Here is a 15,903-nt window from a genome sequence, read left to right as displayed (position 1 = left end):
GGAGTTCTTGGAACACTTCCTGTGTGACTGTCAATCGTGTGTGAAAGTGCATCATGTTCCATGCAAGTCCGGAAATCGAGGCCAGGTGAAACCCCTGATCGGTGTCCTGGTCTGAAGTCCGAATCTAGAGACCCATTGCCTGAGAAACTGGGGACAAAGACTGGAAGCCAGGAGGTGGCCTTTACTGGGCTTGGAGACCTGTCTGGGTGTGTGAGTGAGAGTGATGGGAAAGGGGCTGCTGGCCTCCATGGCTATTTGGGGTAAGGGGCTGTTACTGCTCCGGTTGTTCTATGGAGCATTGTGGGCTTGCCATGTTGGCGCTGGAAGCATGGTGACACTTGCAGGCTGCTCCTAGCACGTACTTTGGTGTACTGGTTGTTCACACTGGTTTTGCACAACAAGCAATGTGCAAAAGACAAACTGTGCAGTACAAAACAAAACATAATAAATATTGAGCCCATGAGATGAAGAGTCCTTGGAAGTGAGTCCATTCATTAGTTGTGGGAACAGTTCAGGGTTGGGGTGCATTTCATTGAATATTTTGATATACATGTGATAAATAAATCTGAAACTGTAGGTAGCTGTTCTCCCAAAATAATACGGGGATGCAACAAGAGAAAATCTGCAGATAGGGATGCAGCTGTCCTGAGCAAATCACAACTTTGTGTATTTGAAAAGTCTCATTTGACATCTAACTGTAATGAGTGGCATGGTAGTGTAGTGGTTAGCACAGCGCTTTACAGTACCAGCGACCAGGGTTAATTTCCAACCGCCGCCTGTGCTGTATGGAGTATGTTCTCCCTGTGACCGCATGGCATTCCTCCCGCAGTCCAAAGGCTTGCTCGTTGGTAGGTTAATTGGTCATTGTAAATTGTCCTGTGATTAGTCTAGGGTTCAGTCAGGAGTTGCTGGGCAGCATGGCTCGAATGGCTTATCTCAATAAATAGATATTATAGTTTTAGAGGAGGTGCCCAGTTTGACAGGATCCCATCCCCAGTTCCTGTATCTCAGATTGTGTAACTTGCAGCAAGAATAACTATACTGACTTGTTTGCAAACGAGAAAATCTGCTGATGCTGGAAATCCAAGTGACACACACAAAATGCAGGAGGAACTCAGCAGGTATAGTCGACGTTTTGGGCCGAGGCCCTTCAGCAGGATTGGAGCAATAAAGATGAGTCAGGGTTAGATGCGGGGGGAGGGGAGGGAGAAACACAAGGTAATAGATGAAACCAGGAGCAGTTGGGAAGTTGATTCATGAAAGAGATACTCAGCTGGAGAAGGGGGAATCTAATAGGAGAGGACAGAAGGCCATGGAAGAGTGAGAAAGTGGGAGGAGCACCAGAGGGAGGTGATGGATAGGCAAGGAGACAAGGTGAGAGGAAAAGGGGGATAGGAAATAGAGAGGGGGGGGCATTACTGGAAGTTTGAGAAATTGATGTTAATTCCATCAGGTTGGAGGCTACCTAGACAGAATATAAAGTGTTGCTCCTCCAACCTGGGTGTGGCCTCTAGACAATTGTAGAGGAGGCCATGGAACGATATGTCAGAATGGGAAGTGGAATTAAAATGGGAGATCCTGCTTTTTCTGGCGGACAGCGCCTAGCTACTCAGCGAAGTGGTCTCGCAATCTACGTCAAGTCTCACCGATATACAGGAGGCCACACCGGGAGCACCAGACACAGTTTATGACCCCAGCAGACTCACAGATGAAGTATTACTTCACCTGGAAGGACTTTTTGGGGTCCTGATTGGTAGTGAGGGAGGAGGTGTAGCACTTGTTCTGCTTGCAAGGATAATCGGTGGAGAGGGATGAATGTACAAGGGAGTTGCGTAGGGAACGATCCCTGCGGAAAGCAGAAAATGGTGGGGAAAGATGTGCTTGGTGGTGGGATCCCATTGGAGATGATGGAGAGTTAATTATGTGCTAGACGCGAAGGCATGTGGGGTGATAGCTGAGGACAAGAGGAACCCTATCCCTGGTGAGGTGGCGGGAGGGGAGTGAGGGCAGATGTGCGTGAAAAAGAAGAGATGCGGTTGAGGGCCGCGGTGATGGTGGAGGAAGGAAAGACCCTTCCTTTGAAAGAGGAGGACATCACCTTCATTCTGGAATGAAAGGCCTCATCCTGAGAGCAGATGTGGTGGAGACAGGAATTGAGAGAAGGGGATGGCATTTTTACAAGTAACAGGGTGGGAAGAAGTATGGCCCAGGTAGCTGTAAGAGTCAGTGGGTTTATAACAGATAAGCGATGTCAGGAGAAGCAGACAGAGAGATGGAGAAAGGGGAGGGAGGTGTCGGAAATGGACCTGGTAAATTTGAGGGCAGGGTGGAAGTTGGAGGCAAAGTTGATGAAGTCGACGAGCACTGTATGGGTGCAGAAAGCAGCACCAGTGCAGTCATTGGAGCATAGACTGTTCCCCGTAGCCGACAAAAGGGCAGGCACAGCTGGGACCCATGCAACTGGCCAAGCCTACACCTTTTGTTTGAAGGACGTGGGAGGAGCCAAAGCAGAAATTATTGAAAGTGAGGACTAGTTTGCTAGACAAAGGAGAGTGGTAGTGGAGGGGAACTGGTCGGTCCTGTTGTCCAGAGAGAAATTGAGAGCACTGAGGCCGCCTTGGTGGGGATGGAGGTGTATAGGGACTGGACATCCATGGTGAAAATAAGAGAACTTGAACTCATTGAAAAGATCAAGAGCATGCCACATGTCACTGATGTAGGTAGGAAGGGACTGAACTGGGGAGATAAAACTGAGCTGAGGTATGCAAATACGAGTTCAGTGGGGCAGGTACAAGCTGAAACAATAGGTCTACTTGTTAAGCTTGTTAATTTTTTTTGCTCCTTTGAAAATTTTCAAAAGTGATTAGATAAAGAGTTCAGAAAGATATCCTGGGTGAAGCAAAAGTTCAAAATACCAGAGATCCTTTTATGTGCATGTAATTAAAATTTAGTTTCATAATTATTGTCATTAATAGGTTCTAAAAAGTTTGTTTAATGAAGCAAGAGTAAAGTACATGTACAACCCTGAGATTTATTTTCTTGCGGGTATTCACAGTACAATGAAACACTACAGAATCAATGAAAACTGCATATAAGATAGACAACAACCAATGTGCAAAAAGCAACAAATTGTGCAGTACAAAACAAAATAAGAATAATAAATATTGAGACCATGAGATGAAGAGTCCTTGGGAATGAGTCCATTAGTTGAGGGAACAGTTCGATGTTGGAGTGAGTGAAGTTATCCCCTCTGCTTCAGAAGCCTGATGGTTGAGGGGTAATAACTTGTAGTGTGGATCCTGAGGCTCCTGTACCCCCGACCTGATGGCAGCAATGAGAAGAAAGCATAGCCCGGATGGTGGGGTGGGGGTCCTTGATGGATGCTGCTTTCCCGTGATGGATTGGGCTAAATTACTACTTATTTTCCACTCAAGGGCTTTGGTGTTTCCATATCAGCCCATGATGCAACTAGTCAGTATACTCTCCACTGCACATCTGTAGAAGTTTGTCAAGGTTTTAAATGGGTGTTGACCTGAAATGTCGACTGTACTCTTCCTAGATGCTGCTTGGCCTACTGAGTTCCTCCAGCATTTTGTGTGTGTGGCTTATACTTCTTTCAGTTTTCTTGATATTAATTGTGTATTTCATTGTACTGCAGCCATAAAGTTAACAAATTTCATGACCTATATCAATGATATTAAACCTTACTCAGATCTACTGTACTTCCTTGTGGCCATGGCAGTATCACATTGGAGGCAATTTTTTTTTCCAAATGCTCTCAACTGTACTGCAACCTGGCCTACCAGGGATTTCCATTGTTTCATTCTGACTTACATTTGAGTCAAATGACATTGCCAGTTCCCTTCGTTAAAGTGAGGTATGCTGATACTGGGCCAGAATATGAAAAACAGAAAGAAAAGTGAAAACACTAAGTGCAGTAGGTCAGACAGCATATATGGAGAGAGAAGTTCCTCTCTTGTATGCTACCTGATCTGTTGAATATCTCCAGCTCTATTTTATTTTATCTATGTTATCTAAGTTTTAATGCCTGCCAAGGTAATTTTTTCACATTTTCCCTATAATCTTATGGTATATTGTCTTTATCTTTGAGCATTCTTCTACTTGATAGAATTGTTCAAGTACAATTCAGTTGTAATTCTTGCTCTTCCACTTGGACTGATTTTTGAGGCCTCTGCGTTTTATACCTGACTCTGTCACCTAATGATTGTACCTAGTAGTTGACAATGAATATCTTAGATGTATCCTGTTTTTGCCAATGTGTATTTACTAATTTTTTCCACCCAAGCTTATGATGCTGATCATCGCCCACTGTCCTTTGAGACAGACAGATGCCAACCACCATCTACAAATTGTGGCAAATGTGTAATTTATGGTCATGTTGTCTGAATTTGGTGATCCTAAGGAAAATGATGTAAATCCTAAAAAAGATTTTGCATGTACATAATGTTGAAAGGTTTATTGAGGATTAAAAATTGGATCCGGAACACTAAAAAGCTAAGTTTTTTTAGCGTGATTTTTTTGTTCAGGCATTGAATAGAGAACTAAAGATAGAATTTAACCTGTAGCAAGAAAAACCTAATTCCATAACCAATTTGTTTTTACTTGTACTTGAAAATTTTCATTTTAAGTTATTAATGTATAATAGATGCTTGAAACATCTTAACTGCTGAAAGATTAGCTATCACATTGACCGTAGAATTGGTTTGTTTTCAGATCAAACTGAGACTGACAATCTTTCCTTGGAGAGGGAGAGAGAGATTATTCACTACAATGCGGTTGGTTATTCTGGATGACTATGACAAGGCCAGTGAATGGGCAGCCAGTTACATCTGCAATTCCATTGTTCAATTCAGGCCAGGCCCAGATCGTTACTTTACTTTGGGTTTGCCTACAGGTATGCATTTCTGCTCAGCTCAAATGAGATTATTTTATTCAAATTTGTAACCGTTTTGATATGTTTTAAATAGCATTTCTATAGTTTATTGTACAGGTTTCCCCCACTAGCTGAATGTAGAGCGTTCCTATGAAACCGTTTGTAAGCCGAAATTGTGTAAAGCGAAGCAATTACCATTAATTTAGATGGGAAAATTTTTTGAGCGTCCCCAGACCCAAAAAATAACCTACCAAATCATACCAAATAGCACATAAAACCTAAAATAACATTAACATATAGTGAAAGCAGCAATGATGTGATAAATACACAGCCTATATAAAGTAGAAATAATGTATGTACAGTGTTGTTTCACTTCACAGAATCGGGAAGTTTGAGCCAAAATCGATTTGTCAAAAAAAATCGGCACGTACACGCATGCACATGTACAGGCATTTGCACGTCACGCATGCAGACGTACACACATTCATACGTCACACATGCACACACACCTGCCCGCGCAAGGCTTCATGGTCATGGTAGTCTTTCTCGGGGTAAACACAAGTTTGAAGCGAGCATCTTTTTTCGTAAAAGCAAAAATCCTCTTTTGGTTAACAAAAATGGGTACTAATATAGGTCCTTTGTAAAAGCGAAATGTCATAAAGAGAACGTTCAGAAAGCGGGGACACCTGTATTCTAAAGGAAGACATTTTGTGGTGGATAAATATAAGTGTACCACTATTGGGAATCATGCAGTCAAAAGTGGTAATACTATCGAATGATGTTACAAGCATACATATCCATTTCCCCACTGAATCCTCGCCAACCTTTCTCTGTTCTTTGTTGTCCTGGGATGGTCATCTTATGACTGTTTAAAATTGACAAATAACTCGTGCCCTCATCCCTCCGAGATCTACTACTTATTCTGCTCTGTAATTACATTCAGTATAAATCGAGATAACTGTAGATGCTGGCTATTTGAAATAAGAACTTAAAATGCTGCAAATACCCAGCAAGTCTGAAAGCATCTGTGGTAAGAAAAACAGCTAAGAGAAAGGCTAGGGCCTGAACAGTATCTGTTCCTCTTTCCAGAGGTGTTGTGTGTTTGTGGTATTTTTTATAATTTCATTCGTCTTGCCCTTCCTTCCAACATTAAGGCTCCCTGTCTTGGAATCATATTTGGGTTCATTATTACTGATATGTCATGAAATTTGTTTTGTGGCAGCAGTATGGTGCAAGACAAGAATTATAAGTTACAAAAAATAAATAGTGCAAACATGGAATAATGAGATAGTGTTCATGGACCATTTATAAATCTGATGGCAGAGGGGTAAAACTGTTCCTAAAGCATTGTGTGGTCTTCAGGCTTCTGTACCTCCTCCTTGATGGTGGTAATGGGAAAAGGATTTATCCCAGGTGGTGAGGGTCCTTAATAATGGATGCCACTTTCTGGAGGCACCACATCTTGAAGATGTTTTCAATAATGCGGAATGTTGTGTCCATGATGGCACTGGCTAAATCTACAGCCTTTTGCAGTTACTTTCATTCTAGCACATTGGAACTTCCATATCAGATAGTTATGCAACCAGTCAGAATATTCTCTTTTGTGACATACCAAGTCTCCTCAAACACCTAATGAAGTATACTGTAGCTACTGGCATGCCTTCGTCATTGCACTAATGTGTTGGTTCTGGATGTTGTGTCCCAGAAACCTGCAGCTGCTTATCCATTCTACTGCTGATCGCTCAAGCAGGATTGTGTATGCTCCCCAGATTTCCCTTCCTTCAGTCCACAATCAGTTCCTGGTCTTGATGGCATTGAGTGCAATGTTTTGTTGCAACAGCTGATCTGTCTCACCTCCTGTACGCACCTCATTGCTGTCTGAGATTCTGCCAACAACTGTGGTGTCATGGACAAATATATAGATGGCATTTGAGCTGTACCTAGCCACACAGCCACGTATATAGAGAGAGAGAGAGCAGAGTAGTGGGTTTCATATCATAAACCTCTCTATTGACTTAAGTTCTCTCATAATATATCTGTGCTAACTTGTGGTTTCTCTTGATTGAATTGCAGGTAGTATAGAATTGAGAACATTTCCAGATGGGAATTTTAATTGAGTATATTGGATTTAGAACAGGGGTGCCTGAGGGAAGGTTTAGTTGAGTACAAAGCTGAGTTTTTCCAAAAAAAAACTCTGCCTTGGTGAGGAAGTCTAAAGGCAGAGGGCATACTGTAGATTCAAGGTATTTTGCAGAGAATTAGAGCATTGGAAAATTGCCACTTGGAGGACAAAAGGGCATGGAAATTAAGAGGCATAGCAGCACATATCTTAATTGGGTTTTGAAGTATTTGAATCCCAGTCTACAAGGCTTGAAAATCTTTCTCCCTTTATTATTGTTTTTTTTATATATATATAATTTTTATTGAGTTTTCAAAGTGAATACATGAGAAAATGATACCTACCCTCCACCTCCCCTGAACCTTCCCCCCGATATATAATCCTACCTAAAGAGAAAAGAAAAAAAGCAGAAAAAAAGAACTGCCTGAAGATTGAAAGGTTTGCACATGCTCCATGGGATTAAAAATAAATTTAATATAAATTTGTTACTTTCCCCAAGGAACCAAGATCTTTATCATCGGAGCTGTAAATAAGGGCTCCAAATAGTCAAAAATGTTTCATATTTATCTCTTAAAATCTAAAACATTACTTAGCTTCTCAACTCTCATAGTTCCCTGGGGAATCTTTTTGAACTTCACCATGTTGCTATGTGTTTCCCTCCCAATTATCCAGGCAAAAAGAAAACAAAAAGATAGATAAGATACAAAAAAAGAAAAAAACAAAATACCCCCCCCCACTAATGTTGTGAATGAAAAGATACACAACACTACCCCTCTCCATTGTGCGGGTCGTGGCTATTGCCATGCTTGCACACATGAATAACGTAGCGATTGGTCAGTATTTCTTCCAGCTCCCCCGTAACAAAAAATGGTATATATATATAAAAAAATTAATGTCATTATTCCCAGCTAGTATTCCTCAAATTTTAACCTTTCTTCCCCTCCCTCGTATAATTAATAATATATTTATATATTCATCCGCCTAAAAATTCAACAGGCCTAATCCTTGATCCAGTCTTCATCTTCAATCCATCTCGCTCCCCTGGGTTTATTCTTGTATTTGGTGAATATTCAAAGAATCTCGCACAAACTCCTCCGCTTTCCGGTAATCGTCAAAAAATCTTTTTTCTCCACCAGCCAAAAAAATCTTCAAGGTTGCAGGATAACGCAATATAAATTGATAACCGTGATCCCATAGGGCTTTTTTCACTGGATTAAACTTCTTCCTTCTTTTCAAAAGTTCATAACTTATGTCAGGATAGAAAAAAATTTTCTTCCCTTCTATCATCAGTGGCCCTTTTCTCTTCTTGGCAGCTTGGGCAGCCGCCTGTAAAATCCTTTCTTTGTCTTGAAATCTTAAGAATTTGATTAAAATTGATCGTGGATATTGGTCATCTTGTGGTTTTGGTCTTAGAGCTCTATGTACCCGCTCAATTTCAATTGATCGGTCTTCCTCTTTCATTTGCAAGGTTTTCGGGATCCATCTTTGAAAAAATTCCCTTTACTATTGTTGATAAAGATTAATGCATTGGGTCAAATAGCTATCACTCCCCTACCCCGTGTGTGAATTTTTGAATTGGGGATCCTTAATCAGATTAATAGAAATTAATAACAAGTGTTCTAATTTGATTGAATCGGAATGTTCTGTACTTTCATTTTGCTGTTACCTGCACTTTGTTGCCAAGCTCCTATTTACATTTATAATCGCTAGTTATAGATCAGGTAGCTGTCAGACAAATGACACTGCATGAACTGACCAGCTGTAAGTGTCTGATTTAGAACCTATGCTTTATTACACCCTATCCTCATTATATGCATCTTCAGACAATGCGGATTCACAGTTACACGAGGAACCTATTTCTACCAACGTCTCCTTATATGCGTCCAAAACTCACAGTTATGCGAGGAGCACTGCTTTCCCACCAATACAAGTCAGGTGCGCACTCCTCACAGTCTCACTCCTGCCAGTCTTGCATTGGTTTTGGCAAGGTGCGGATGCGCGATCTTGCGCTCTTAAACTTTTGTTGGTTTCACCTAAGGTGCAGTGATTTTGTGCTTGAAATATTTAACTATGCCTCCTAAGCGTCCGATGTCACGTCCTGGGCCATCAGCCGAGTGGCAGAGAACCACTTTAACACTTGAAAAAAAGTTGGAAATTATAAACAGCGCAGCATCAGCTGAAGGTAACACAGCTCTGGGACGCTACTGCCCAGAACAGAATCTTGCCTTTAAAGTTCTTTTGTTGCTTGACAATGCGCCAGCCCATCCTAAACATTTGGACAGCATTCATCCTAACATAACGGTGCGTTTCCTGCTGCCTAACACAACATCACTGATTCAACCACTTGATCAAGGTGTGATCCACATTTTTTTTTACGGTGAACTATCTCTCAGATACTGCAAGCAACAGACGATTTTGAAAATCCCAGGAGTTTACCAACGGTGTGGGGAATGGTGGAAGTCGGAACACTTGGCACAAATGGCGATGGATATGAACCCAAGTTTAGATCGGAGTCAGCATTTCAGTCATTCCCTGCTGTCAACCCTTCTTCCCTACAAGCAAATTTATGCTGAAAAACAAAATGCTGCCAAGCAAACAACCCTCACCACTTTCTTCAAATCGGTGTTATCTTCTGCTGCTGGCAGTTCTAAGAGTTCTGTGAGTCTTCCTTCTGTGTGTGCTTGATATGATCCTGACGACCACAACTATCCACCCTACCCATGTAAAGCTGTCTGACACCACACAACCACTTATCTCCCGGAGCGAACACACCTGCCTCTGTTGGTGAGTACTGTACACCCGAGGATGTTAACTTTCTATGATTTATTACATTGAATATTACCTTAAATTGATGAAATATAATACAAATGTTGTCTTGTGGTACTGCTTTTGTGTCATATTGGTATGAAAATGTGAATAAATTACAGATAAAACATATTTAGGAAGCCCTCCAGAACGCATCCCTATTTTCTCCATTTAAATAATTATTCACATTATGTGTCGACTTCGAGGACCGTATCCCCCGCATATAACGAGGATAGGGTGTGTTTCAGAAGGCGACATATTTTTGGGATTTGGATTCTGTGTGATAGTCCTGACCCCTAGAGGTACTTCAAAAGTCTGAAGTACGCCTCCTCCTAGATTTCACTTGAATTGTATGATTTCAGTTGAATGGTTCCTTCCCTTCTATTATACGATCAGAATTAAATGCAGCTGCACTGTATGTTAACTGTTGTCAGTTTTGTGAAAATTTGCTATAATAAGCCATGTGGCTATATAGATGTTGCATGACTTGCTGTTTACATATAAATTAGACTGTAATTTTTTTTTATTCAGGGAGCACGCCTTTTGGATGTTACAAAAAGCTGATTGAATATCATAAAAGTGGCCATCTCTCATTTAAATATGTGAAGACGTTCAACATGGACGAATATGTTGGTGAGTCGCTTAGAGTGAGATTCACAACGTGAAATGTTTGTCGGCATTTCAGCAGAATAAAAGGTTGAGATCAAAACTGCTGCAGATTGAATTTGTTTTAAGTTGTTCATCCCAAACTTTTTGAGTGTAGATCCTGCATCAGGATTGACTGAGGAGAGGGAAAATACAAAGAGAAGAGGAGGGATGAGACAGACCAGATGAACCATGTGACCTTCTAATACATTACCATCCAAAGCTTGTCCACTACTATTTAAAATAATAAAATACCTTCCGTCCTGTCCCCAACACTACCCAAACCCAATTCCTTTCAGAAATTCTGCAAAGGACTAGAGATTTAAAGGCAATTGTATCTCAAGCAGCTCATTTATATATACAGAATTGCATGCAAAACATTGATTTAAAAAAAAAACAGCTGCATTTAATTGTATTTGGAAATGCTGCTTGAAGTGTGATGCACTTGTTTCAGCGTGAATTTTCAATCCTGCCATGTTTCAGGATGTTGGCTGAAGCTGTTAAATGGATAAAAGTAGCTATTTATTAGCTGATGAAAAACTTGAGTAATGCAGCTGGCCCAGAGTAAGTTGGTTATCTTTGGGGGTACTCAGCTTGAATGTAAAGTGTGTAATTACCTTTTTCTCCCTTTTAAAACTCTGAATCAATGCATTCTCTTCCTTTTCTCCCAGTGTTTGCAAACTGTCTTTTCCAACAAAGTTTGTTGCAAGATGTGTTTTGGGGAGAAGGAATTGGTTAATATTTTTGTATATTTTAAACTGAGAGGAACAGTATTAGAGAAAAACAAGTTTTACGTAACTTCTGCATATTGAAGTTTCAATTTACTTTCAGGAACCTACTGTGTATCCATCTGTCAAAACAGACTGCAGGGTAAAGAAAATTATTTTTGGGATCATTTGAATTTAAGTTTAAGATATTAAATGTGACCTATAAAGTATTTGAAATATGCATTGCATTAGTACAAATATCATTTTCTTCCTGATAGCTGATGTTAAAATACATGCACTATGTATGTAGAGTATAATTCTGAAGTTTGGGGCTGATGCAGATAAAAGCTTGAGTGAATTGTATCAAAATCGGGTTTAATATCACTGGCATATGTTATGAAATTTGTTATCTTTACGATAGCAGTACAATAAAATATATGAAAATATAGAGGAAAAACTGAATTACAGCAAGTGTATGTATGTGTGTGTGTATAGTAAATAGTTAAAATAAGTAGTGCATAAAAACCTAAAAAAAGCAGTGAGGTGGTGTTCATGGGTTCAATGTTCATTTAGAAATTGGACGGCAGATGGGAAGAAGCTGTTCCTGAATCACCGAGTGTGTGCTTTCAGGCTTCTATACCTCCGTCTCAAAGGTAGCAATGAGAAGGGGGCAAGTCTTGGGTGGTGGGGATCCTTAATAATGAATGTCATCTTCCTAAGGCATCTCCTTGAAGATGCCTTAGATACTATTGAAGCTAATACCCATGATGAAGCTGACTAGTTTTATCAGTTTTTGCAACTTCATTCTTGTACAGTAACCCCCCCCCATACCAGACGGATATGCAGCCAATCAGAAAGCTCTCCATGGTACTTTTGTAGAAGTTTGCAAGTGTTTCAGATGACAAACCAAATCTCCTCAAACTTCTAATGAAATATAGCTGCTGTTATGCCGCCTTTATAGCTGCATCAATATATTGCATCCAGGTTAGGTCCTCAGAGATATTGAAACCCAAGAACTTGAAATTACTCTCTCGCTCCACTTCTGATCCCTCTGAAGATTGGTTTGTGTTCCCTTGTCTTACCCTTATTGAAGTCCACAGTGAGCTCTTTGGTCTTGCTGATGTTGAGTGCAAGATCGTTGCTGCGACGCCACTCAACTAACTGGTATAGCTCACTCCTCTACACCCTCTCATCTCCATCTGAAATTCTGCCAACAATGGTGACCTATTGTATTTATCTGCAACAATTTACTTGCAGTCATTTGAAAATCAATATTCTATTTGAATTTAAAATCTGTTTTTAATTTTGCTGTTCAGCACTTCCAAGGGATCATCCAGAAAGTTACCATTCCTATATGTGGAATTCCTTTTTTAAGCACATCGACATAGATCCGAAAAATGCTCATATTCTTGACGGTAATGCACCAGATCTGCAAGCAGAGTGTGATGTATTTGAACAGAAAATCGCTGATGCCGGAGGAATTCAGCTCTTTGTCGGAGGTATATTTCGTGTTCATTTAAGATAAAGCATTATACCTAGATACTATAAAGTAAAAAGATACTAAAACCATGCTGCTGAGAAACAGTGAGCAAAGCTTTTACAGGATACTCAAATTCAGTCAAACCTTTTGGAGGCAGGCATTTTATTCGGAAACAAAACTACATAATGTTTATTGCATTGTCTGTAATAATTTGAAGTATTACAGCATGATGTAAAAGGACACCAATTTTTCTAGAAATGTGCTGTTGACTAAGGTGGTATTTGTGCTTTTGTAGTTGAGCAGAAGTTTCACTGTAGTTTAGGAAATGATTCAGATGTGAATGATATGGGCTTGGTGAGCATGTGGAAAACACATTTTTCTCTGCACCATGCCTCAATTGGTAAACTTAGCAATTGGAAGTGATATTTCTAAAAACCAGCTTCTAATGTTATTTTAAGTAAAAAAGAGAGAAAGCAGTGTTTGGTTGTTTCCAATTAATTATCTATGTCTAAAGTATTAATGCTTTTTTGAAAATAAAGTATACAACAGTGAATTGATACTTAATGTTTGTAAACTTGGTGTTATTTAAATCATGAAAACTGACAATTTTTGCACTTTAGTTGCAAATTACCTTTAGTGATATTTTCATTACTAATGTTCATTCTAATTTTAGCTTCAGGTTAAAAATTATATGTCATCCCTGGATTTCAGATGCCCAACTAATTGACACCTATGAGCAAGTGTCCATAATATAAAATTCAAAAGTCTGACCAATAATAGTTCCTATCTCTAGCCACCAGCCAGATTTGTTTTTTTTATCAGTCTTGTGTGCTTTTGGCGCCATTCATTGGAGTGCTGTGGAGATATACCTACTGTGTCAAATTATTTTTGGTTTTACTTTTCTTCTGACTTGAAGACAGAAATCAACTTATGGCCTACTGTAAATTAGGAACCTGATTATTTTTTTTTTACTTGGGGACAGCCTGCATTAAGGTTTCCTTAGTGAGAGAGATTTTGTTTGAGCCAGTTTAGTCTTGAATTAAGCCTACAAACAAACCTAAATTACAGTTTTCTAAACCAGGTCAATATCTCAAGTATTTGTCGGAATACATTGACCCAAATAGCTTCTCTTAGCTATCATGTTCATAACTTTTTTCCCTCACCTGTTACTTTTCTATATGGTAATTAGGTGAATATTAATTAGTCTTGCATTTTCATAAAAGAGTAAAGATTATCATTATATACCTAAGAAGCTTATTGATGCACGATTTATAGCTTTAAAGTTCTGGTTAATTTTGTATATACTTTAATCATCAACTGGAAGTAAATATTGTTTTAGTTTTATAATTCAGTGTAAAATTTGTAACATTTGTTCACATTTTCCTTGTAGGTATTGGTCCTGATGGACATATCGCTTTCAATGAACCCGGGTCTAGCCTGGTGTCAAGAACAAGGGTGAAAACATTAGCCAAAGAGACCATTCTTGCTAATGCCAGATTTTTTGATGGTGATCTGTCCAAAGTACCTACCATGGCATTAACTGTTGGTGTCGGAACAGTGATGGATGCTAAAGAGGTAATATTTCTGAATCTGAAAGAATGCAGATTTGGAATTGCAGGATGCTTGTCATTTTTTTGAATGTGTACTAGATTTAGTCCAAACATTCAATTGTTAAGTTTCAGTGGAGGCATAGTAGTGGGTCACACTCAGAGGAGTGGCACATGACATTAAAAGACCAGAACATAAAATTCTGTGTTCAAAAAAAAATTCAAAAGTTTGGTTGTCCTTTGTTCTTCAGAGTATTTTAAAGGTTCACAGTCTTTTACATTGTCAGCTGAAAGGGTCATTACTGCACTTTACCATCACTGCGGGACTCGTATGTGTCCACGACAAAGAAGTGGGCGGGTAAAATTATTGTGGGCGCTAGCCACTTAGCAAACTGCCTTCTCCAAAAGTTCCCTTTTGGAAACACAATAGGACTTTTAAAACAAAAACTTAATGCCATCTGAAGAATTTCTTCCCCTCAGCAGTTAATCTGATCAACCATTCTAGTAAGCAAGTGACCTGAGCTCCCCCCCCCCCATCTATTTTCTCAGTCACTGCACTGTTAACACTTTAAATCACTTTTATAATGCTGTTTGCATTGTAAATGCATGCTTTTGGTACTATGTCACCTCCTTCTAAGGGTTTGATTTCATTTTTTATTAACAGAGGCACCATACCCCGCCTGCATACCCGCTTGTCCTTTCGATGCAATGTGTATCCTTGGATGTTAAGCTCCCAACTGTAATCTTTTTTCAGCCTAGACTCAGTGATACCCACAATGTCATAGCTGCCAATTTCTAAATGCACTACAAGTTCACCTGCCTTATTTTGTATACTGTGTGCATTCAGATATTACACCTTCAGTACTGTATTCATCACCCTTTTTGTTTTGTCCCCATTACACTGCAATTCAATCCACTGACTGCAATTTTGCCCTATCATCTGCCTGTCCTCCTTCACAACCTCAGTACACACTGCATCTAATTTGTATTCATTCCAACTGCCCCATTTTCCGCCCTACCACTTCGTTTCCCAGTCCCCTGCCAAATTAGTTTAAACCCTTCCCAATAGTTCTACCAAACTTGCTCACAAGGATATTGGTCCCCTCAGGCTCAGGTGTAATCCATCTCCTTTGTACAGGTCGTATCTCCCACAGGTCAGGCCTCTCACAATGATCCAGAGATCTGAAACCCTGCCTCCTGCACCATTTCCTCAGCTGCACATTCATCTGTCAAATCATCCCATTTTTACACTCACTGGCGCATAGTACAGGGACCTCGAAGGTCCTGCTTTTCAGTTTTCTACCTAGCTCCCTAAAGTTAGGGAGAATTTAGGTCCTAAATTCTCTCTCCAGGACCTCTTCCCTTTTCCTATCTGTCATTGGTGCCAATATATACCAATATTTCTGGTTGCCCATCCTCCCCCTTTAGAACACTGTGGACCTGACGCAAGAAGCCCCCTGACCCTGGCACCTGGGAGGCAACGTCCCATCTGTGTGTCTCTTCTTGCATCTACGGAATCCCGTGTCTATGGAATCCTCTCTCACTACTGCAGTTCTCTCTTCCCTCTTCCTTTCTGAGCCTTAGTGCCAGAGACCTGATCGCTGCTGCTTCTCTGCTGTAGGTCGTTCCCCCTGTGATAGTAATGTGTAATTGCTATGCATATATAGGCTTACTTGCAGCTGATAGAAGGGCTAAGCCTGTCTCCC

General features: G+C 40.1%; 1 protein-coding gene across 1 annotated transcript in view; it reads left to right on the top strand.

Moving 5' to 3' along the window:
• gnpda2 (glucosamine-6-phosphate deaminase 2) overlaps positions 1–15,903 on the top strand; it is a 35,787-nt gene that overhangs the window by 1,964 nt on the left and 17,920 nt on the right. Inside the window, exons 2-5 of the mRNA XM_063043219.1 lie at positions 4,735–4,915; positions 10,350–10,451; positions 12,487–12,669; positions 14,041–14,225. Of these exons, the coding sequence (XP_062899289.1) occupies positions 4,792–4,915; positions 10,350–10,451; positions 12,487–12,669; positions 14,041–14,225 (594 nt within the window). The 5' untranslated portion in view covers positions 4,735–4,791. The remainder of the gene's footprint in view (positions 1–4,734; positions 4,916–10,349; positions 10,452–12,486; positions 12,670–14,040; positions 14,226–15,903) is intronic.

Source organism: Mobula hypostoma, chromosome 3 (genome assembly GCF_963921235.1).
Source record: "Mobula hypostoma chromosome 3, sMobHyp1.1, whole genome shotgun sequence".
Classification (NCBI taxonomy): domain Eukaryota; kingdom Metazoa; phylum Chordata; class Chondrichthyes; order Myliobatiformes; family Myliobatidae; genus Mobula; species Mobula hypostoma.
The sequence above is the reverse complement of the archived record's forward strand: the minus strand, read 5'-3'. Positions and strand labels throughout refer to the sequence as shown.